This window comes from Strix uralensis, chromosome 11 (genome assembly GCF_047716275.1).
Source record: "Strix uralensis isolate ZFMK-TIS-50842 chromosome 11, bStrUra1, whole genome shotgun sequence".
Classification (NCBI taxonomy): Eukaryota; Metazoa; Chordata; class Aves; order Strigiformes; family Strigidae; genus Strix; species Strix uralensis.
This window is the reverse complement of record NC_133982.1, coordinates 6,989,761-7,008,124: the sequence shown is the minus strand read 5'-3', so window position 1 is coordinate 7,008,124 and position 18,364 is coordinate 6,989,761. Positions and strand designations below refer to the sequence as shown.

The following is an 18,364-nucleotide window of genomic DNA, read 5'->3' as shown; positions in this document are numbered from 1 at the left end:
AATCAGTGTCAGAATGCAGAGGAGTAGTGTTTTCTACATAGGAAAGTTCCAGAAATTTCAGGTGCTTTTTCTTATGCCTCTCCCTGTGAAACAAAAGATATCTTGCAAAACACAAACAGGGTCTCAGAAGAATGTAAAAGAGAAATACCAATCCAGTACATGATTCACATTTAAGGAGGAACTGGCCAGGTACACCCAAATTAAAAACAAATAGTCCCCAAAACTCCCAGCATCAATCCATCAGATGACTCACTCATTTACAATAGAAAATCCAAAACCAACATTCAGTACCTTCCACACGACATTCACCTCCACTTCTAAGTTAATATAGTCTTAAAAACCAATTAAAGGATTTACAAATAAAACCAGAAAATAATTTACCTCAAGTAGATATCTCAAGGAGTATGGTAAGAGATTCCTCACAGTCAAGGTAGGGTAAAGGTGGATAATGTAGGCAGGATCCCACTCCTCTCCGTAAGTTGAAATAAAATTTAGTTCATCAGGTACAGCTGTTGAGCTGATGATCAGAGGCAAGAAATTTGTCTCCGTGGCTGGGCACTGTAACAAGCACTTTACTTCATTGCTCCTATGTAGCTCTTCCCTCCAGGCAATGTAAGTCGTGGATTCTTTGAACTGACCCTCAAACATTCCTGTTGGTCTAACATATAGATGACACCTGTGGGAAGAAGACAAGGTACAGAATAGCTCTGCATTGACGGCTAACTTCACCCATTTTGAAGTAATTGCTAACATTCTGAAGGGCTTTTGCAGCACACTAGTTACATAATAAAGGTAGCATTTTAGTTTTTACGGCCAGTCAGGAACAGTTCCAAAAGCAAATTTAAGCTCCCACACTAATGCCGTATTTGAGCATCAGTCTCACGCAGAGTAGCCTTACAGAACAGAAAAAGTGTACCTGTACGAATGTAAAGGAATATGAAATTCCTCTTCTGGCTTGGATATGCCAATTGGCTCCAGCAACCTGGAGTCTCCGGCCAGTTTATAGATCATAAATGGGATTGAGAAATGGTTCTTGATCTAGGATCAAAATGCATAATTTTCATTACATTCCTATGGTACAAATTTCTAAAGTAAAAAAGTATGAAGAGCAACAAGGAAAACCAACACTAGTAGACTTAAACTCCTTTGAAAAACAGACTTCTATGCGACTTAGTAAAAAATACAATTCTGAAGGAGAACAATATGCAAGCATATGAGAAAACTATGCTACTTTTAAGTTGCATGATTTGGAAAACATGCTTAAAATGCCAAGGCACATAAAAAGTACATATTTCAACCTCAATGTTGAAGATATCAGAAAGCCAAAAGTTAAAAGTAAAAACCAAATTTTTCATTTATTAGGAAGACGCACACATACAGAACACAGATAAAAATTCATGTAAGAATTAGAGTAAAATACATAATAATTTGCCTTTAAGTAACTTTTTGGAAAAGTATGATCTCAAAATAACGAATTAAGGAAGAAAAGCAAAAGTCACTCAGAGAAGAGCACTGCTTTCAGGTTGTTTCTTTGTTTTTTTTTTTTTTACCTGCAGAGGCGATCGTACAGTAATAACCTTATTTCCTTCTGCAGCATCTATCTGTACAATGATCGAATCTGAACGATCAGCAAGAAAGTTTCTTATGTTGTACAGTCGTCGACCTGGTTTGGCTATGGGAATGTTTACCATTTCTTCATATCCTTTAAGTTCTAATGCATGAAAATATACAGAAATCTTAATTAGGCAAAACAAATCACATTACCTTTTTCTATTAGAGCAATACTTTAGCTTCTCTAAACTCAGCAACAACCAAGATCAAAACACTGGCAAAAGCACTTTGAAATGTTATTTGAGCACCACTGAAGGAAAGCTTTAAGAACAGAATATTCTTGAGGACCGCAATTTAGATGATGATTTATACACTGCACAATAAATACACCTAACAAGCAAAGGTATTTGTTGGGTGAGGTGACAAAATGCAACACAGAAGATAATCTCTGTATCATGGTCAAATACCTTCATATGGGATGAGATGGAAAGGAAAAAAACCAGATTATATATTAGTAGTTATTATATGCTATTCTCCTAGAAGTACTTTCTGGCAAAGCAAAAACCATAGAAAAATCATAACTGCTCTCAAGTAACTGGGTAACTACAGAAAGCCAAATGGTAGTAGGGACATGAGAAATGAAGATCCTGTTTAACAGGGCTGGAACCCACAGGCCTATGTCCTAGGGGTCTATAAATGACTCCACTGGAATGTCTTCTATTTCTTCCAAAAGGGAAGAAAAAACATTGTACTTTTCACTCTCTGAAAAATTGGAGAGAAGGAATTTTACATTACTTTAAGAAGTTCAGTAGCTGATTTTTAAAAAAAATTTCCATTAGTATTCAAAAGTAATTTCAACACAATGTACTTCCCCTGAATTTTGATCACATTGAATTTAACCATGTTGACTCCCCTATCTTCCCATTCACAACATAATACCTAAATTTAAAGAGAAGGTGGAGCTTTCTTGTCGGTACACTGCAGACAACTTTCCTCGTTGGGGCGCTTCAAAAACAGAGTATTCCAGTTCAATGTTCTGACCGATTTCTACATCGTTCATGTTTTCTTTTTCAACTGAACCAACTATCCGGAAATTGGAGCTAGGAAGCACTTTGAGAGGAACACCTAGGGCATTTTTCACTATGAAAGGTGCTGTCTCTTTAAAGGAGTAGTCAAACGTGGATGCAGTCCCTTCTGAAAATGCCTGTAATTAACAACATATATAATACATCATACATAAATAGCCACAATAACACATATATAATGTCTTTAAAAGACAGTTCCCAGAAACTACCTCTTTAAAAAAAAAAAAAATAGCAATACCTATGCTTTTTATAGTAGTATTTCAGGGAAGTAAAGGTTATTTTCAGAAATTTTCGTTATTATTCTGTGATTTACAGCAAATGTTGATGCTACAATAAGCATTCATGCTCTTCATAAGGAAGTTTTTACAGTTGTTGCATTGTAAGAGAAAAAAAAAGACCTGGGACACAGAGGTCCATGTACATACTTCATATGTAACCACAATTTATGCTTGCAAACATTTGTTTAATTACACAAATGCCATGGTAACTGACTGCCAATATAGACTTACAGTCTAAGTTCTCTAAGTACTAACTCAGAAAACTCTTGCTCACTTACAATTAAAAAATAAATAGGCATAAGTCACACTCTGTAAAAATAGCTTGATTTGGTAACCAAAATTTAATTCCCCCATAAAAAAAGGGGGGGGAAAAAGCCGAGGACATTCATAAGCACACCTACTATCACAGCAAAAAGAAGGGGAAAAAAAAGTATTTTTAGCACACTGGACATTCCACTCCTACAGCTGAAAGGCCAATCCTAAATTGAACACTTTTCTTAGTATTCTATTAAGGACAAAAAGATAGAAGGGAAGTAAATTTCTCTTAATATTTCAGAAAAAGGATTGTAGGAAATAGTTGTGTTTATTGGAGGGTTTTATTTTCATTCAGCCTGCTTGTAGGACTGTTCATTAAGTCCTGCATAAGCACATAAGCATTCTTCTAAAATGGAAACTGCTTCTTTCAAAAGCTGGCATCACCTTTTTGTTAACTCTAAAGGACTAATCAGAGTAAAACAGCTCTGCCCTGATAGATAACATTTGTCAGGGCTGCAGAACAGTCATTGGCTTGTGACAGGCAAGCACAAAAGAATTATTTTTAAAAAAATCAGAACTTCCTACAGAAACACATAATTTGGCACCTTCTGCCTGTTAGCACTACCTTGGCTAAATTACTGAAAACAGCAAGACAACATTTGGATATTGTTATATTCATTGTATCCTTCGAAGAAATGTTAACTGCAGTTTGCGGCTCAGGAAGAACAATGAAATCATCCCCAGGCATCAAACTTCTCTCTTGAACAGGGTTAGTCTTCATCTAAAACAAAAATTTCATTAGGCAATTATAAACACATAGATTACTTTTCTCCTATGTTAAAACAGGAAAAAACTTGACCTACACTTGACAAATTGGTCAAGCAAAGGGAAGCCTACTTTACCTTGTAAATCTTAGACACCTTAAACAAACATGGAAATTTAATACCAACACTGAAGGCAAGCAAGTCATTTTCTTTCCCCTCTGTATGTGTGGTCACACACTACATTTTGCCCAGGCACTAGGCAATTAACATTATTCATAAAAACCTTAAGATGTCTGAAGACTGATTTTCTTTTTCCTTGTGAAATTGCATAGCTCCCTCAAAGCAACAGCATTCAAAAGGTCAATGTTCTGTCACAAAACTTTTAAGAAACAGCTATTTCACATAGTTTCAAGTATGTTTACATACTTCCAGCTTTAAACTCCATTGCTTCTTTCCTCCTTCAATTCGTTCAATAAGTGGCTCCCACACTGCATAGGTTTCATTGTAATAATGAATCTGAAGAAAGAATTAAAATTAAATAAGGCATCTAAAAATAAAGGACTGAGTTCCTTCCAATAGCATTTAGTATGAAAAATATTAATAACAAAGCAATCAATCTTCCTTTCACATTTTGGAGCTCTAGCATTAACTTTTAATGGCTTCAAAAATTAACACACAGAAGTGTAATATATCATATATTTTTCGTGACAATTTTTGAAGAACTGACCACCTTGCTTGCTTTTAGAGCAACTAGACAGCCTGGTAACTCCATATCTTTTTAACACTTTCACTTAATATAATGCAGTCCCTATCCTCTCCTGCACTGAGAGAATGACTGAGATCAGAAACTTCAATGCTGCAAGTACTTCACTGTACTATGAAATAACAATTAGTCTGAGAAACTTTAGTCCAAATCTGGTCTACTGGAACAATTCATCTAACTCATAGCCTACATCAAGTTTTTACTTCACTTCAGCCACTGCAAATCTGAACACAAGTTGTGGAACAAGTAAGTTCTGGATGCTCCCTTTCACCTGGTTGTATGAAATTTTAGCATGCTGCCTCTGTAAGAGACTTATACCATCCCAGAATTTACCATAGCTGGGGGAAAAGAGTTGCAATAGCTGGCAAAAAAATATGGTGTGATCACAAGCCAAGATGCAGAGAAGATTTTGAGAAAAAAGCTTAACTTCCATCTTACCAATAAACACAATGCTAGAGAAACAAAGAGGTGGGCAATAACGAGTTAAATACGATTATTCAACTAAGCCAAGCTCATTGTTCAAACAGCAAAAAGTAAATACGCAAAAAAAGTAGAGAAATAGAAAGGACTAGATTATTCCACAGTAGCAAATGCCACTAAAATCTACTACTGATGCAGTTTCTGTAAAAACCACATTATGCTCAGTCATACTTGCCTGAGTACTCAAGAATTCTTAAGGGCATTACAATTTAAACTTATAATTAATCACATAGAAAGTGTTCTAAAAAGTTACTTGAACATTATGAAACAAGCGTTTTAAACTGCTAACGATTTGATTCCACGTACCTCCAGCGACATATCAGCAGTGACCTCCATCAGAGAGGACCAGTTTTTAAGGACACCTGAAAACACAGATTCCACTAACAATAAAGGGACAGTACGATGTCCCAGACCACATTCCAAGGTGATCTGAACCGATTTCACTACAACGTCAAATTTCTCTTGTTTCAGAACATGTTCACGGTCCCTAAAACTTTCTGTTGCTTCTGTGGCTACATCAACACCAAGAAACCAAGCATTGCACTGATCTATAGGCTTCACTTGCCACAGATTCTCAGAAACTTCAGTTGCTCCTCTAGAATCCTCTTCTGCTGCTTTGGGTTTTATGGCAGCCATAATGGTCATCACTGTGTTCAGAATTATTGGTGAGATCTTGAACAAAGGAAAAAAAAACCTTTATAGCTCAGAATATTTTTAAACTGATTAACATACAAAACATGATAAATGGAAAAGGTAAATAACTCTTGGGTTCCTCCATACAGGTACACAGCATTAACAGACCTTATAAGAGGTAAAACTTAAATTCCAAGCTAAAGAAATAGAATGCACTCATGGACCTCCTCTTATTTTCCTTTCCTACACAATCACACAAGCTAAAGAACAAAATTCTCAGATTGGAAATTTCATTTTTACTGATATGTTGTACTCCCATAACATTACTCAATATCAACCTTTTTCCTACTACACTGTAAAATGTGAAATTGTTTTTAAGATCTTCAAGGTGTTCAAAAAAGTATGCTTGCAGAGTTATGTACACCACCATTTTGATTAGGAGTACAGTACATCTGTCAAAAGCTTTATGCTTAGGAACACATTCCTATTGCTTACCATTTAGGACTTCACCACTGACCATCTTTTCAGATCACAAATGAAAATCTGTGTACTTCTTATAGGAGAATTAGCAAATTACTTTCAGACAGACCTTTATTACAGACACAAATATTAATTTACCTGTCAAGACAAGGTATTTTACATTGCATATTATTCTGGAAGTCACATTAACAGCCTTAAATTTACATGCTCTTGTGTGCATGCTCCTGCTTATAAGTCTCTCTGAAGAGAAAAATAGTGGTGGTGGCAGCAGGGGGAAGGGTTGCTTCATAAATTTAGAAGAAACTAACAGGAGAAATCCTAGTATCTGAATATTTAAATTAGTCCCTTTTTGCCAAGAGATTGCCAAAACAAGGAACATGTCATGATTTTTCCCAACACAGGACAGCCCTAAATAGGATAAATGCCTATTTCTGGAATTAAAGTAATGGGGAAAATGTAAATTGTCAATAGCTCTATGTAAATTAAAAAAAAAAAACCCAAGCTACAGCTTGAGAAACACACCTGTTCTTCCAAACACAGCTTTAATAATCTTACCTTTATAGTAACTTCTTCTATTGTTACTACCACAGTTTGTAACCCTGAGACATGCATCATATTTTCCATGACCAAAGAACATGGCTGTAACACCTGAGTGAAAAACATAATTTGATTATTAAGGTAACTCCTGGAATCTAACCTTTTCAAAAGGTCTTGTATTTTTTAATCCTATAGGCCAAAGGGATACTGATTCCATAAAGCAACAACACGTTTCAGAGTACCAGCATTCTTTCTGTAGCATCAGTGTGCTTCATTCCAACATCCAAATTTGCACAAGAGCGATTTTGTACTGGAAGGTTAAAAGTTAGTGAACTAAAATCTCTTGACAGAAGGCTTAAAAAACAAACAAAACCAAAATCCAACACACAGACAGACTGATGGTATAGTCAAAAACCCCACAAATCCTTAAGAAAACTAAATGCATAAATAAAGATACCATGTGCGAGATGAGCCACACAGGCCACCTTTGTGGCTCAGTGCTCCCTGCCAGGAACGAGTAGATGAAGTTCCAGATGACATGCTGATCACCATACTCTACTGCAACAAGTAAACAAAGTTGCAGAGAGGTAGTCTTAGTCTTCAAAACCCCTCATGCAATTTCTTCACTAAGAAACTTCAATTTATAAACACACTACACAGGCTTTAGACAGAGCTCTATGTGATGAAGTCTTGCACCTCTGATAAAAGATTCACCTTTAAATGGCATACCACAGATCCACAGTCCTATCTTATCTTCATAATAATCGATACGAAACTGAATCTTCTGAGTGCTATGGATATGCCAATTAAAGGACACCTGCCAACACTTCTCATTACTTTTTTTCATTATGAAAAACAAGTTTTCTTACTGTAGTAACACTCTTGTCTTGTTTTTCTTTGAGAAAGGCACAGGCCAACACTTTGAAACCCTTTACTTGAGCAGTCATCCTTTGTGCAAGCTTTCCAGATGTCAGGGAAAAGTCACATTGGAAGGAAACTTTTAAGGCAGGAGCATCAGCATTGGTCAAATTAGCAACAAATACAATTTCTGGATCCATGATCACAGCTTTTACTGTCATATTCGGCCGTACAGATATTTCTGTGAAAATAAGTAAAAAAACCCCTTGAATATAATGGGATTGAAAGCAGTATTATGTACATAATACCTAAACCATGCATGAAAATTGCTATGATTTTAGAGGTACAAATTTAACAAATAATGTCTTAATTTCTTCAGGAATACTTTGCTGAAATTGAATATCACAGAGTGTCCAGAAATCAGCAGTAAACTGGTCAGAAGTCATGTTTTGAAGAAACTGTTTGTTTCAATATTGTAAAAAGACGGTATTAGTTCTATACACTGTAGTCAACCTAAACACCGTCTCTACAAAGCCAAGTTGGAAATAATTATCTTCTGGCTCAAAAACTAAAGTAGCTAACTTTAGAGTGAAGATTTATTAATTTAAAACAAATTAGCAATATACAATTTCTTGGTTAAATACACAGTCAGTCCCCAAATAGGAGAGAATCATACTATGTTTATTTCAGTTAAAAGCAAGACTCTCTTTGGTTCTCAATGATAGGCAGTATAGCAGTGTGTGACCCTCCTGCACACTAACACTTGCTGGAAGTATTGGAATATCACACCTATGCAATGGAACAGGTGCCAAGTTGAGGCTTGGTGCACTACAGGAAAAGCAAAGAAAGCTAGGCATCATGGGTTGCAGCCAGCAACACATTTGGGTAGTCCTGAGTAGTCCCTGGAAGTGGCATTTTTCTGGAGTGTGTACCATTCCTCCCTCATCACAGGACTTGTGAGTATCTCCAACAAGAGACAAGTGCTGACATCACTAGGGCAATTCATAAAACCTAAGGCTCACTCCCAGCCCTCCACCAAGTTCCTGGAAATAAAGGGAGGGCTGTTGGGAACCAGCTAGACAACACAATGCACAGATTAGTCTGACCACAACTCAGGCAAGCCTAGCAATCTCTTAACACCAAACAGAAAAACCCTCAGAAGTGGTCTTTCTCACCCATCATGCTTTACCTTCAGCCTTCAATCAAAAAGAGGAAAACTGTTCATCACAAACTTAAGTCTTCCATAACCAAACTGAAATAATAACCAACGGCTTTAAAATACACAGCTCACAGAAGTAAGGGTAAGACATTCTTCGTCGCTCACCTTTACAGAGTAAGTTAAGGAAGTAAAAATAACAACTGCTATCTACATGGCGATTTCTACCCTAAAGATCCTTCCTTTGTGATATTACATGGGTAAAAATCCAGTTTAGCATGAGTGATTTTCAATATTTAGCCCTGCTGGAGAGCACAACTCCACTACTTAACACAGCAGTTTTAGAACTACTACCGCTTACAACAATCTATGGTACCAGTAGCCAATTCACACGTTGGAAAGGAATAAACTCATTTCTTAAGTCTGATAGCAAGATAGCATCTTGAAAACTTTTGGATGGTTTATTTTCAGTATGAAGTCTGTAAAGGAGGGGAGTGAGGGTTGGGGGTAGAAATCAGTTGTACAGACCTGTTTCTGGCTTGGATTTCCCAGAAGCAACATGCTTTAATTGGAACTGTGCAGATCTTTCAGTTGAGGATGTCGGCATAGAGTTAATGAAAAAATCTGCTACTGTCAACAAAAACTCCATACTGGCACATATGTACAGCTTGTCAAGGACAGCAACGACTTCAGTTCCATTTTTATCCTGCTTGTAGCTTATATCTATCATAGAACTGTCATTTGTGTCATCTTTCTTGTCTATCATTCTGGAAAACAAGTTTAATAAGAAATATTTCAAACATCCTAACACACAGATCTAGAAAAACAAGGATGCGTAAGTAGTGCCATTTTTTCTCCCCATGACATCTATAAATAAGAATTACAACATAAACAATCAGCGTTTCCTCCAGAAATAAGAGGGTATAGACTTCTCCAACAGAAGAGTAATTTCAATTTAAAATTTGTGTGCTACAGTTTTGGAACTACATATGTGGCACGTAACAATCAGACTAAAGTTTCAGTGCATAGAACTCTCTAGCTAAGGCTGGTTGCACTCTACTCAGCTATTCTAACAGTTTACTGTAACACTCAAGCTTCCCAGGTGGGGTATTTTTTTGGGATAACCTAGGAAATCAATGTATAAAAAAAGATATTTGCTTAACATTATTAAAATTACATCATTCATTGCAACAGACAACCCTACTAAGTTTTACCGATCCCATATGAAGCGAAGTATAGAACAAGGAAACAGCCTTTCCTCACAAAGTTGCATGGAATTTTTTCATTTCTGATGCATTCAAACTTACCTTGCAGTCACATTCTGAATTCCTTCTCTGAGATCATCCAGGGTACATGCCTTGAGTTTAACATTAATATCCACTGAGCCATCTGAAAACATCTTTCCTGATGATGCCATGAGATGCAGCTGGAGTTCACCAAGGCGTAATTTGTCACTATGCAGCGAAAGCAGAGACTTCTACATAATGAGAAATAGTAGGACTAGTTATCACAGAACAAGCTAATAAGCACGTTTCCCTTGCTGCTAGCCACGGGAATTTTGATCCATGAATTGAAGGATCTGATTAGCCTGTTGCTATCATCAGTCCTCCAATCATACAAATTAGTCCAAGAAACTCACTGAGAAAACAGAAAAAACAAGTTGGGTTGTAGTAAAGTTTCTTCACTGCACTTCTAGCAGTTGTTCAAAATATGTGACCAAAGGATAATCTGTCTGAACTCTGAACCTTCTACCAGCAAATCCCTCTGCTCCCATCACACCAACTCATTTACAACCAGGACCTCAGCAATAAGCAAAAAAGGCATGAAGACGAAATGAAAATAAAATCCCATAACAGTGTGTTTGTTCCCCATGACACTTATTTCACAAGAACTTTCTAAAATTAAATCCCTCATATAAAAAGCACCACAAGTTCCTGCATTATGGTTATTCTAAATACAAAGCTACCACACATTCACTATATACCAAGACTTAACAGAAGCACCTTCACATCTGGACAAAGTATATTAAATCATAAAAGCAAGGCAACACTGCACGTATTTCTCTTCCCTTTTCTGCACAGGAAGGATGTTCATTATTGCTCACACTCAGGGATACGCAAGACGGAAGTATGGGCCATGTACCTCTTGGATCTCCTTAGTAACTATATAGGCACCATGCACAGAACTAGAATCGTCTAAGCTAGCACTTCCCGCTTTTCAAATTTTCATTTGTATTTTGGCTAACTGGAATCAAGGCTTCAATGACCAAATCTAATGGTGGGTGGTTTTGGTTGTTGATTTATTACTTGTTTTCAGTGTGGTTTTTAGAAATGTACTTATGAGCTTCAAATTAAGGATATTCTCTGCCCATAAAACCTTAGAGTTCCAGGATAAATACTGTAAGCTCTGTGAGGCAAGCATTACAAAGTCAACACAACCAATGGAACATTTTGTTTTATTATCCTGAGTTCTGTCTGTGTGAGAAGCCTAAGTTCCCCACCCCATCTGTACGGTAAAAGCTTTGTTACAAACCTGATTCACACCACTATTGTAGAGAGTAACTGAAAGTGACTCAAAATTAAAGTCAAATTTAAGCGTTGTATAACATTCTGCAGAAGACTGAACTGTAGAAACATCTTTTTGTCCAAAAGCAAGAAGAGGACCTGTTAGTGAAAAGAAAATATTTTTACATGTCTTTAGAACACTGGGGCTTGGTGGTGGTTTTGGGATTGGGTTTTTTTGGGAGGGTTTTTTTGGTTTTTTAAATTTAAGATCAGAAAGTCACTAAAAGGAGGAAAAGCTCTAAATCCAGAAGACTACTCAGAACAATTTGCACTTGTATTTACTCAGTATCACTTTGTTTTATTCAATGCATGCTAAAATTACCTAGCACAGAGGGGGTTAAGAACCTTAAAAAAAGCTGTGATTAATTTACTGCAGTTCTTCATTCGCTTTAATGAAGAACTACATAAAGTACTAAGACTGCTCAAGGAGTCTGCACTACTCTCTCTTCCTTCCAGTTTCTTCTCATAGTATAGCAATTCAACTATTGGTAGAACAGCAATTTTTTGACATTGAGAATGTTAAGTTTTGGACAACAAAAGATTTTCGCAAAGTGTTAATATTTCATCCAGAGACATACACTGTTTACATTAACACACTATTTGAATACTAATAATATCCTTGATGGTTATAATTCTACATTAACATTCTGGGGTAGTTGGTTTGGCTTTCTTCTTTTTTAAACCACCTGCTATTTATAAGAGTCATTGATATAGACTAAAGAATACCACCCTATAAAAGACAGATTGAAAAAACACGCTACAAAAACTTTTGACCATCAACAGCTTGCACTCTGCGTATGTGCATACATTCTCACTTATAACTTTTCATGTACACAGTACATATGTAACAATTAAGAAAAAGATTTTATTTACACACATTTAAGTGCTTCAGATAATATGATGTTTGAATTTGAAGAAGTCCTCTGCCTAAACATATTAAGCTTTTGAATTGAACTTACCCTCACAGATATCAGATTCATTTGGAACTTTCCCTTTTTTAAATATCTGCGTATCTTCAATGTTCTCTTGCACAGTATTTGGCTGGGAAGAAGCCCCTCCAAGGTTTTCAAGTAAAATTTTCATGACAACAGTTAGATCATCTTCACTGAGTGCAATCTGTAAAGTGATAAACCCACAGCTTCATTTTTGGTGACAGTATTTCTTTCCAATACAGTGTGTGAATGTTGAAAAGAAACAACATGCTGCTTTCACCATAAACAAGCTGTCTAGTCAAAATGATCCTGGCCAAAACACCCTAAATAATTTGCCCATTTTTCCTAAAATATCATTTGTTACTTGTTATGAACAGGAGTTACAACAAGAACTAACACTCTGCATGATAAACACTTTCTAGTCTTGTAAAGGCTCTCTGCCTGCTAAAAATATGTGTAATTGATTATCATAATCACTCCTTAACAATTCAGTAATCCAGAAATATAACCAGATAACATTAAATCCAAGATTTACATTCTATATACTAAAGCAACTATCATTCAAGTAAGCCTTTAAAGAGTTAATGAATCTGAATCAAATTATAACATAACATGATCACAAAAAAAAAGCAGTATTAAGTGACAAAATGTACTCACTTAGCCCATAATACACAGTGTTAGAATATTTTTTCTACTTTTTTTTTTTAACTGGTAGTCCTTCAATATGTTACTTCTCTGTGCTTCACCAGTGCTACATTTGGCCACAGCACAGATACAGGAATGAAATAGGACTCATGAACAACTAAAAGGCCTGCCTAGTCAGTTTTTACTGACTTAAATCCATATGGTTAATGTAGAAAAACAAAGTAAAGCCCTCCCTTTGCAAAGATATAATTTTGAACTGTTGTATATTTAGAGATCCATACCAACCCTTTTGATTTCTAATAAATCTACTGAACACTCAAATAACCTGCATATTACAGATTAAACAATTTAGAATCTTAAACCTAGATTTTAAATGCTAAATCAACAGGTAACCTCAATGACTTTACTGACTCTTGAGTCAAAGGAAGCTCCAACAGACCCCCAAAAAATAAAAATAGGTTTTATTCCATTTGTATGCAGATACCCCTAAACTATTCAGTATACAGTATCAAAACTCTAACAGATCTATACACCGGACAGTCAAAGTGGAAGTCTTTTAACATTCTGTATAGAATACAAACTGCAACGAGTCTACAAGCTCCTTAACTACGTTAAGTGCTATTCTAGGAATATATGTAACTTTTGATGTAGCTCTGATTTGCCATGATTTTACCTGCATTGGTTTTAGGTCTCCTTTGATACCAATTGCTGGGGTTTTATGATACCAAGCTGCTGCTAAATTTCTCTGGACCAGTAAAGTCAAACTCACAGGATGCAGAATTTCAGAATCTGGTTGAGAATCTGTGCATATAATGCATCTACAAAAGACAGTGGAGGCAGCAGAGGAAAAATACTTAGTAGTTGCAGAATCCTAAATAGTATCACACTACTCTAGCAGAATTATGGGTATACTTATTTTTAAATTGATAATAACGTGTGCTTCCATGCACTTATGTCCAGGTATGCACTTAAGATGAACTCAAGTACTATCCCATCATTCCTTTCTTTCCAAGAAGTTTTAGAGACTGTGGACGTGTGTCCCTACCTAAAAGCACTGCTAAACTTAGTTGGGGGGCAGGGGTGAGTTTACAGGTTTAGCATGTTTTCATGGCCTATCATCTTTAAATAACAGAACAATGCTGCATATGGAACACGGACCCGTTTTCTTTACAAACACATCTCAACTCAGAAGAAAACTCCATGTATACCTTGATAATTTCAAATGAGTTAGCTGCACATCCATGTTGTCAATGACTGGTGGAAGAGAAGATTCATCTGAAGACACCAGTTTAAATTCATTCTGAACTCTGATTAAGCCAAGATCAGCTACCAAAGCATTATATGAAGTTGAAGATTCAGGAACAACTATAACTGGAGCTTTCAAGTTGACATCCATTAAGAGGCGGAAGCTCTTTTTAGCAAAGTCTTTCATGCTGGAAGCAGCCATTTCTGCTGCCTGGACAGTGACTGCAGTCACTGCTTCTTGTGCCGTTTGGAAATTGTTTAGGAAGTTCTATTGATAGGTAGTGAAAAAAAGTTAGAGTTCTATCAGAGCAAATAAGCCTCGCAAAAAGGGCAAGCCCCAGGCAAAATATAAGTTTAAGAAAAACAGTACAGTTGTAGCAGAAATAAGAAAATTCTAATTCAACATGCAAGTTTCAAAAGAGAAAAAGGTTAAAATCATGCACAAGCTAAGACATTGCTTACCTATTTAATTTTTAAGATATTATTGAAGTTATCAACTCAATTCATTACTTGTTTTGTCATCCTTCTCCTTAGTCATCATTCTTCTATAAAGCAGTACAACTTAAGTGACACTTCTTCAGCAAAATACCTCTGTATGCTCGTACATCAGCTCACCGTAAGGCACAGGTCACAAAGGGCTGATTACACTTTATTTTATGAAAAAATTTGAATGTCAAGAACAGAACTGAAACTAACATCTTACCAAGAGAGACATGAAGAATTTATGTAGGTAAATTATTTGGATGCAGCCCACTTTCAGAGACATTTTACCATCCACCCTTGACATATCAGCGTAGGCTTCCCCTGCAGTGGCATCTGGATAAAGTGACATGTGAAATCTAAACACTTCATCTCCCATTATGGAGACAGCCTAGAAGATTAAGTCCATATAGTTAATACTCCCAGGCAGTAATCTGCAATAGAATTATTGCTTAAGTTATCAAACAAGAAATATTTCCACAAAAAGAACAACTTCCACTTATCAGCAATACTTGGATATCTTCTCACTTGGTTATCCATAGTCCATTTTATACTCAACCCATGCTACTCAGAATTAAACACATCAATACGAACGAGATTAAAAAGAACTAAGTATTGAATGGAAGAATGTTTTGCTTCCCTGAGATAAAGGAAATTAACCAATGAGATTTGGGTTAATATTCAGTACATCATATCTTATTTAGTATTATTTAACACAACAAATCAACTACAGTGCTGTCATTAAATAACTTAAAGAACAAGGTCTTTTTTTTTGTTTACAATTTGCACAACACATCACCTTTTTATGGACCGTTTTTGGATCAACATTTGTAATTACAATGTCCTCAAGTCTGAAGAACACTTTAATCTTTTTAGGTTTCATAGCTACAGATGCATCCATTCCTGATTTGAGACAAAAGGAAGATAGGAATTTGTTGAAGTGCATTTATTAAGTAAACACTTTTTAAAAAAGAAGCATTATTTATTACTGAATATAAAGAATAAGAATAGTTTAGAACCCAGAATTCTGCCATGTAACAATCAATGCTAAGCACAAGACAGGAGTCATGACCTTACTACACATGACAAGTTTGCCAACATAAATTGACTCTAAGACTAGAATAAAAATTCCCAACACTATCTAGGACCTAGCTATTAAAAAAAATGGAAGCTTGTGTTATTTATAACATAGTACCTACATTTCTCTTAGTTTTGCTTCACTTAGAAATAGATTGCCTTCTTTTTCCAAGTCAAACATTTTCTTCCCTCACAGGCATTTTGGCTATTAAAACACTTAACCACAATCAAAATGTATTCAAGTGTATGTTACAGAGACATCTACGGTACACACGGTAGTCTTTCAGAAGTGAATGAATGGAGGGGAATAACAAATTTCATGCTACAACCAACTAATTCAATATTTAAACCAAAACCCCTTACCTTGTATTCTAATGTCTGCAATTCTACAGGTCTGATCACACACTGTAATACTGAATGCATTTAGCTTTGCAGTGAGTTTTAATTCACAGATATCATCATGGGCTGCATTACTAGACACTGGATAGGATACACAAGAGACATACAAAAACTTCATTATAAATCAATTTTTTAAAACAAATGTTAGATTACTTGTTAGATTGTATCTGTACATATATGAACTATTCAAAATGCAACCTGCAGCTATTCCCTAAAAGTTACTGCTAATTTTTAGTCAAGATGTGAAGTCAGTCTTTTAGTAACAGCGTTTTCTTCTGGCACAAGAACAGTCACTAACACAGGCAAGCAGCAATCAAGATGATGGGTTTTTTTCCCCATTAATATCTAGTTTTCACACAACAGTATGCCAAATACATTTCATTATTTGAAACACTATCTCACATGAGAAATGTTCCTTTCCATATAGAGTAGCAATTTAGGTATATTCGGTAAAAAAAGTTTCTGCAGTAGAATTGAAGGTGCCTGCAGAATACAAAGTGTAACAGCACTCCACTGTAAAATCAGTCCCAATAGATTTAGGATTAGAAAAACCTTAAATTTCCCCAAACAACACTACAAACACAAGAATCAACCACACAAGACCTGATGAAACATTCTTAAGGAGCTTCCGTACAAGAACTCGTACTATTTCAATGTTACAGATACCGATTATTAAAATAATCACAACACCCTTCAGTTAAGAACTTCTCTTTGCTCCCCCAGGGCTCAAGAATGTTGATTTTCAGCAATGTAAGCACTTTAGAGTCTTTGGATTGGAAAGCAAGAAAGTTGTGACACTGATGCTTTGGAAAGGTTTTGGTACTGTTCACTGCAACATCATTTATTTGACTTTTGTTATAAAAGTCAGACCACTACCTAGGAAAAAGTTATATTGAGTAAAGAGAATTTGTAAAGTTAAGCAACACCAAAAATAAATGGCTTTTCTTAAAATGAGATTATTTTCTCCCCACGTACAGTTGTGTGTGCCTTGTTTTTCCACCAAATAGACTGCAATGCTGTCACCTGCAATGGTATCCTTTAAAAACAAAAGCTAGATACTGTTAAGCAACAAAAGTATGGCCTTCTAATACCACATTACCTGGTCTAAGAGTACTTCCTTTTTCTTGTTCTTTTATTTGAGGCTTGTGGTCTGATGCTTTATCAGTACTGGGAAGACCACCTGATGGAACACTGAATGTGAGAAAACTCATGATGGAAAGCAAAGCCTCTGTGTGAAGTACTATATCCAAACACGAAAAGATGACCTAAAATGAGGGCAAGGAGACAAAGTAACATTGTTATTTAGTAGCTATCTATCCTATAACAACTCAGAGTTACTGTCATAGAATTGAGAAAAACATATCTTGCTCAATTTCACAAGTATCTCACCCTTCCACCTCCTTCAACTTAACACCGCATAAGCTCCAGAACAGATGAAGGAGCTATGGAAAGGAAGCTTAGAACAGCTACAGAGGAACCACGCCAATCTAAAAATTGATGCTTCATGTGGTTATGCTTTTTCAGTAATTCTGCTGCATTTCGTTGTGGACTATTAAGCACTTTGGCTGACATCTTCAGAACCAGATACCATATTGTAGAAGGTATGACAACAAAACAACAAGATTCAAAATTTGCAATCAGAATAGAAAGTACATGAGTAGCAACTACTCTAGCCAATATTACTTGGTGAAACCTAGCATGAGCTAGCCAACTTTTCCTAGCCCAAAGCAATTCTTGTTAAATGCTGGTTTTACTGATACATTAAGGGATGTCAGCTTTCTTGACTCTAAAGAAGTCCAGCCACTTCAAATTCCATGTATGGCTGTCAAGAAGCAAGCTCCACCCATCACTACTACTTTAAAGGGAACATTTCAAAAGCAACATGGCTTGCCTCCTTCAGAAGTCACTGAAGCCATGGAAAACTACACATGAATAGTTGCTTTCAGGAAAAGTAAAAAAAGGACTGATTGAACACAAGACCTCTGAGAACGCTTGTTTGACATTTCACCTCACATTCTCAATTTCACTGTTATGAACTTTCAAGCTCTGAAGCCTAAGATCTTCATTTCACATGCTGCTAAATGTGTCACTCCAAAAATAAAACACATCCTACAGGCCTCAGTTAAAATTTATAAGGACATATTTCTAACTAACTAAAAACATACAGTTCTAGTTAAAAAAA

General features: G+C 36.0%; 1 protein-coding gene across 5 annotated transcripts in view; it reads right to left on the bottom strand.

The window, feature by feature from the left end:
- The window catches only part of VPS13C (vacuolar protein sorting 13 homolog C), a 97,773-nt gene that overhangs the window by 32,917 nt on the left and 46,492 nt on the right, over positions 1-18,364 (bottom strand). For all 5 annotated transcript variants that reach the window (XM_074880759.1, XM_074880760.1, XM_074880756.1 and 2 more), the window contains 19 exons: positions 17,282-17,447; positions 16,147-16,263; positions 15,506-15,609; positions 14,930-15,097; positions 14,190-14,494; positions 13,655-13,799; positions 12,364-12,520; positions 11,373-11,503; positions 10,148-10,317; positions 9,369-9,607; positions 7,696-7,925; positions 6,845-6,937; positions 5,483-5,848; positions 4,360-4,449; positions 3,795-3,950; positions 2,491-2,755; positions 1,551-1,711; positions 917-1,038; positions 382-676 (listed from right to left, as the gene is read on the bottom strand). In XM_074880759.1, coding sequence (XP_074736860.1) covers positions 382-676; positions 917-1,038; positions 1,551-1,711; positions 2,491-2,755; positions 3,795-3,950; positions 4,360-4,449; positions 5,483-5,848; positions 6,845-6,937; positions 7,696-7,925; positions 9,369-9,607; positions 10,148-10,317; positions 11,373-11,503; positions 12,364-12,520; positions 13,655-13,799; positions 14,190-14,494; positions 14,930-15,097; positions 15,506-15,609; positions 16,147-16,263; positions 17,282-17,447 — 3,480 coding nt within the window. The remainder of the gene's footprint in view (positions 1-381; positions 677-916; positions 1,039-1,550; positions 1,712-2,490; positions 2,756-3,794; positions 3,951-4,359; positions 4,450-5,482; positions 5,849-6,844; positions 6,938-7,695; positions 7,926-9,368; positions 9,608-10,147; positions 10,318-11,372; positions 11,504-12,363; positions 12,521-13,654; positions 13,800-14,189; positions 14,495-14,929; positions 15,098-15,505; positions 15,610-16,146; positions 16,264-17,281; positions 17,448-18,364) is intronic.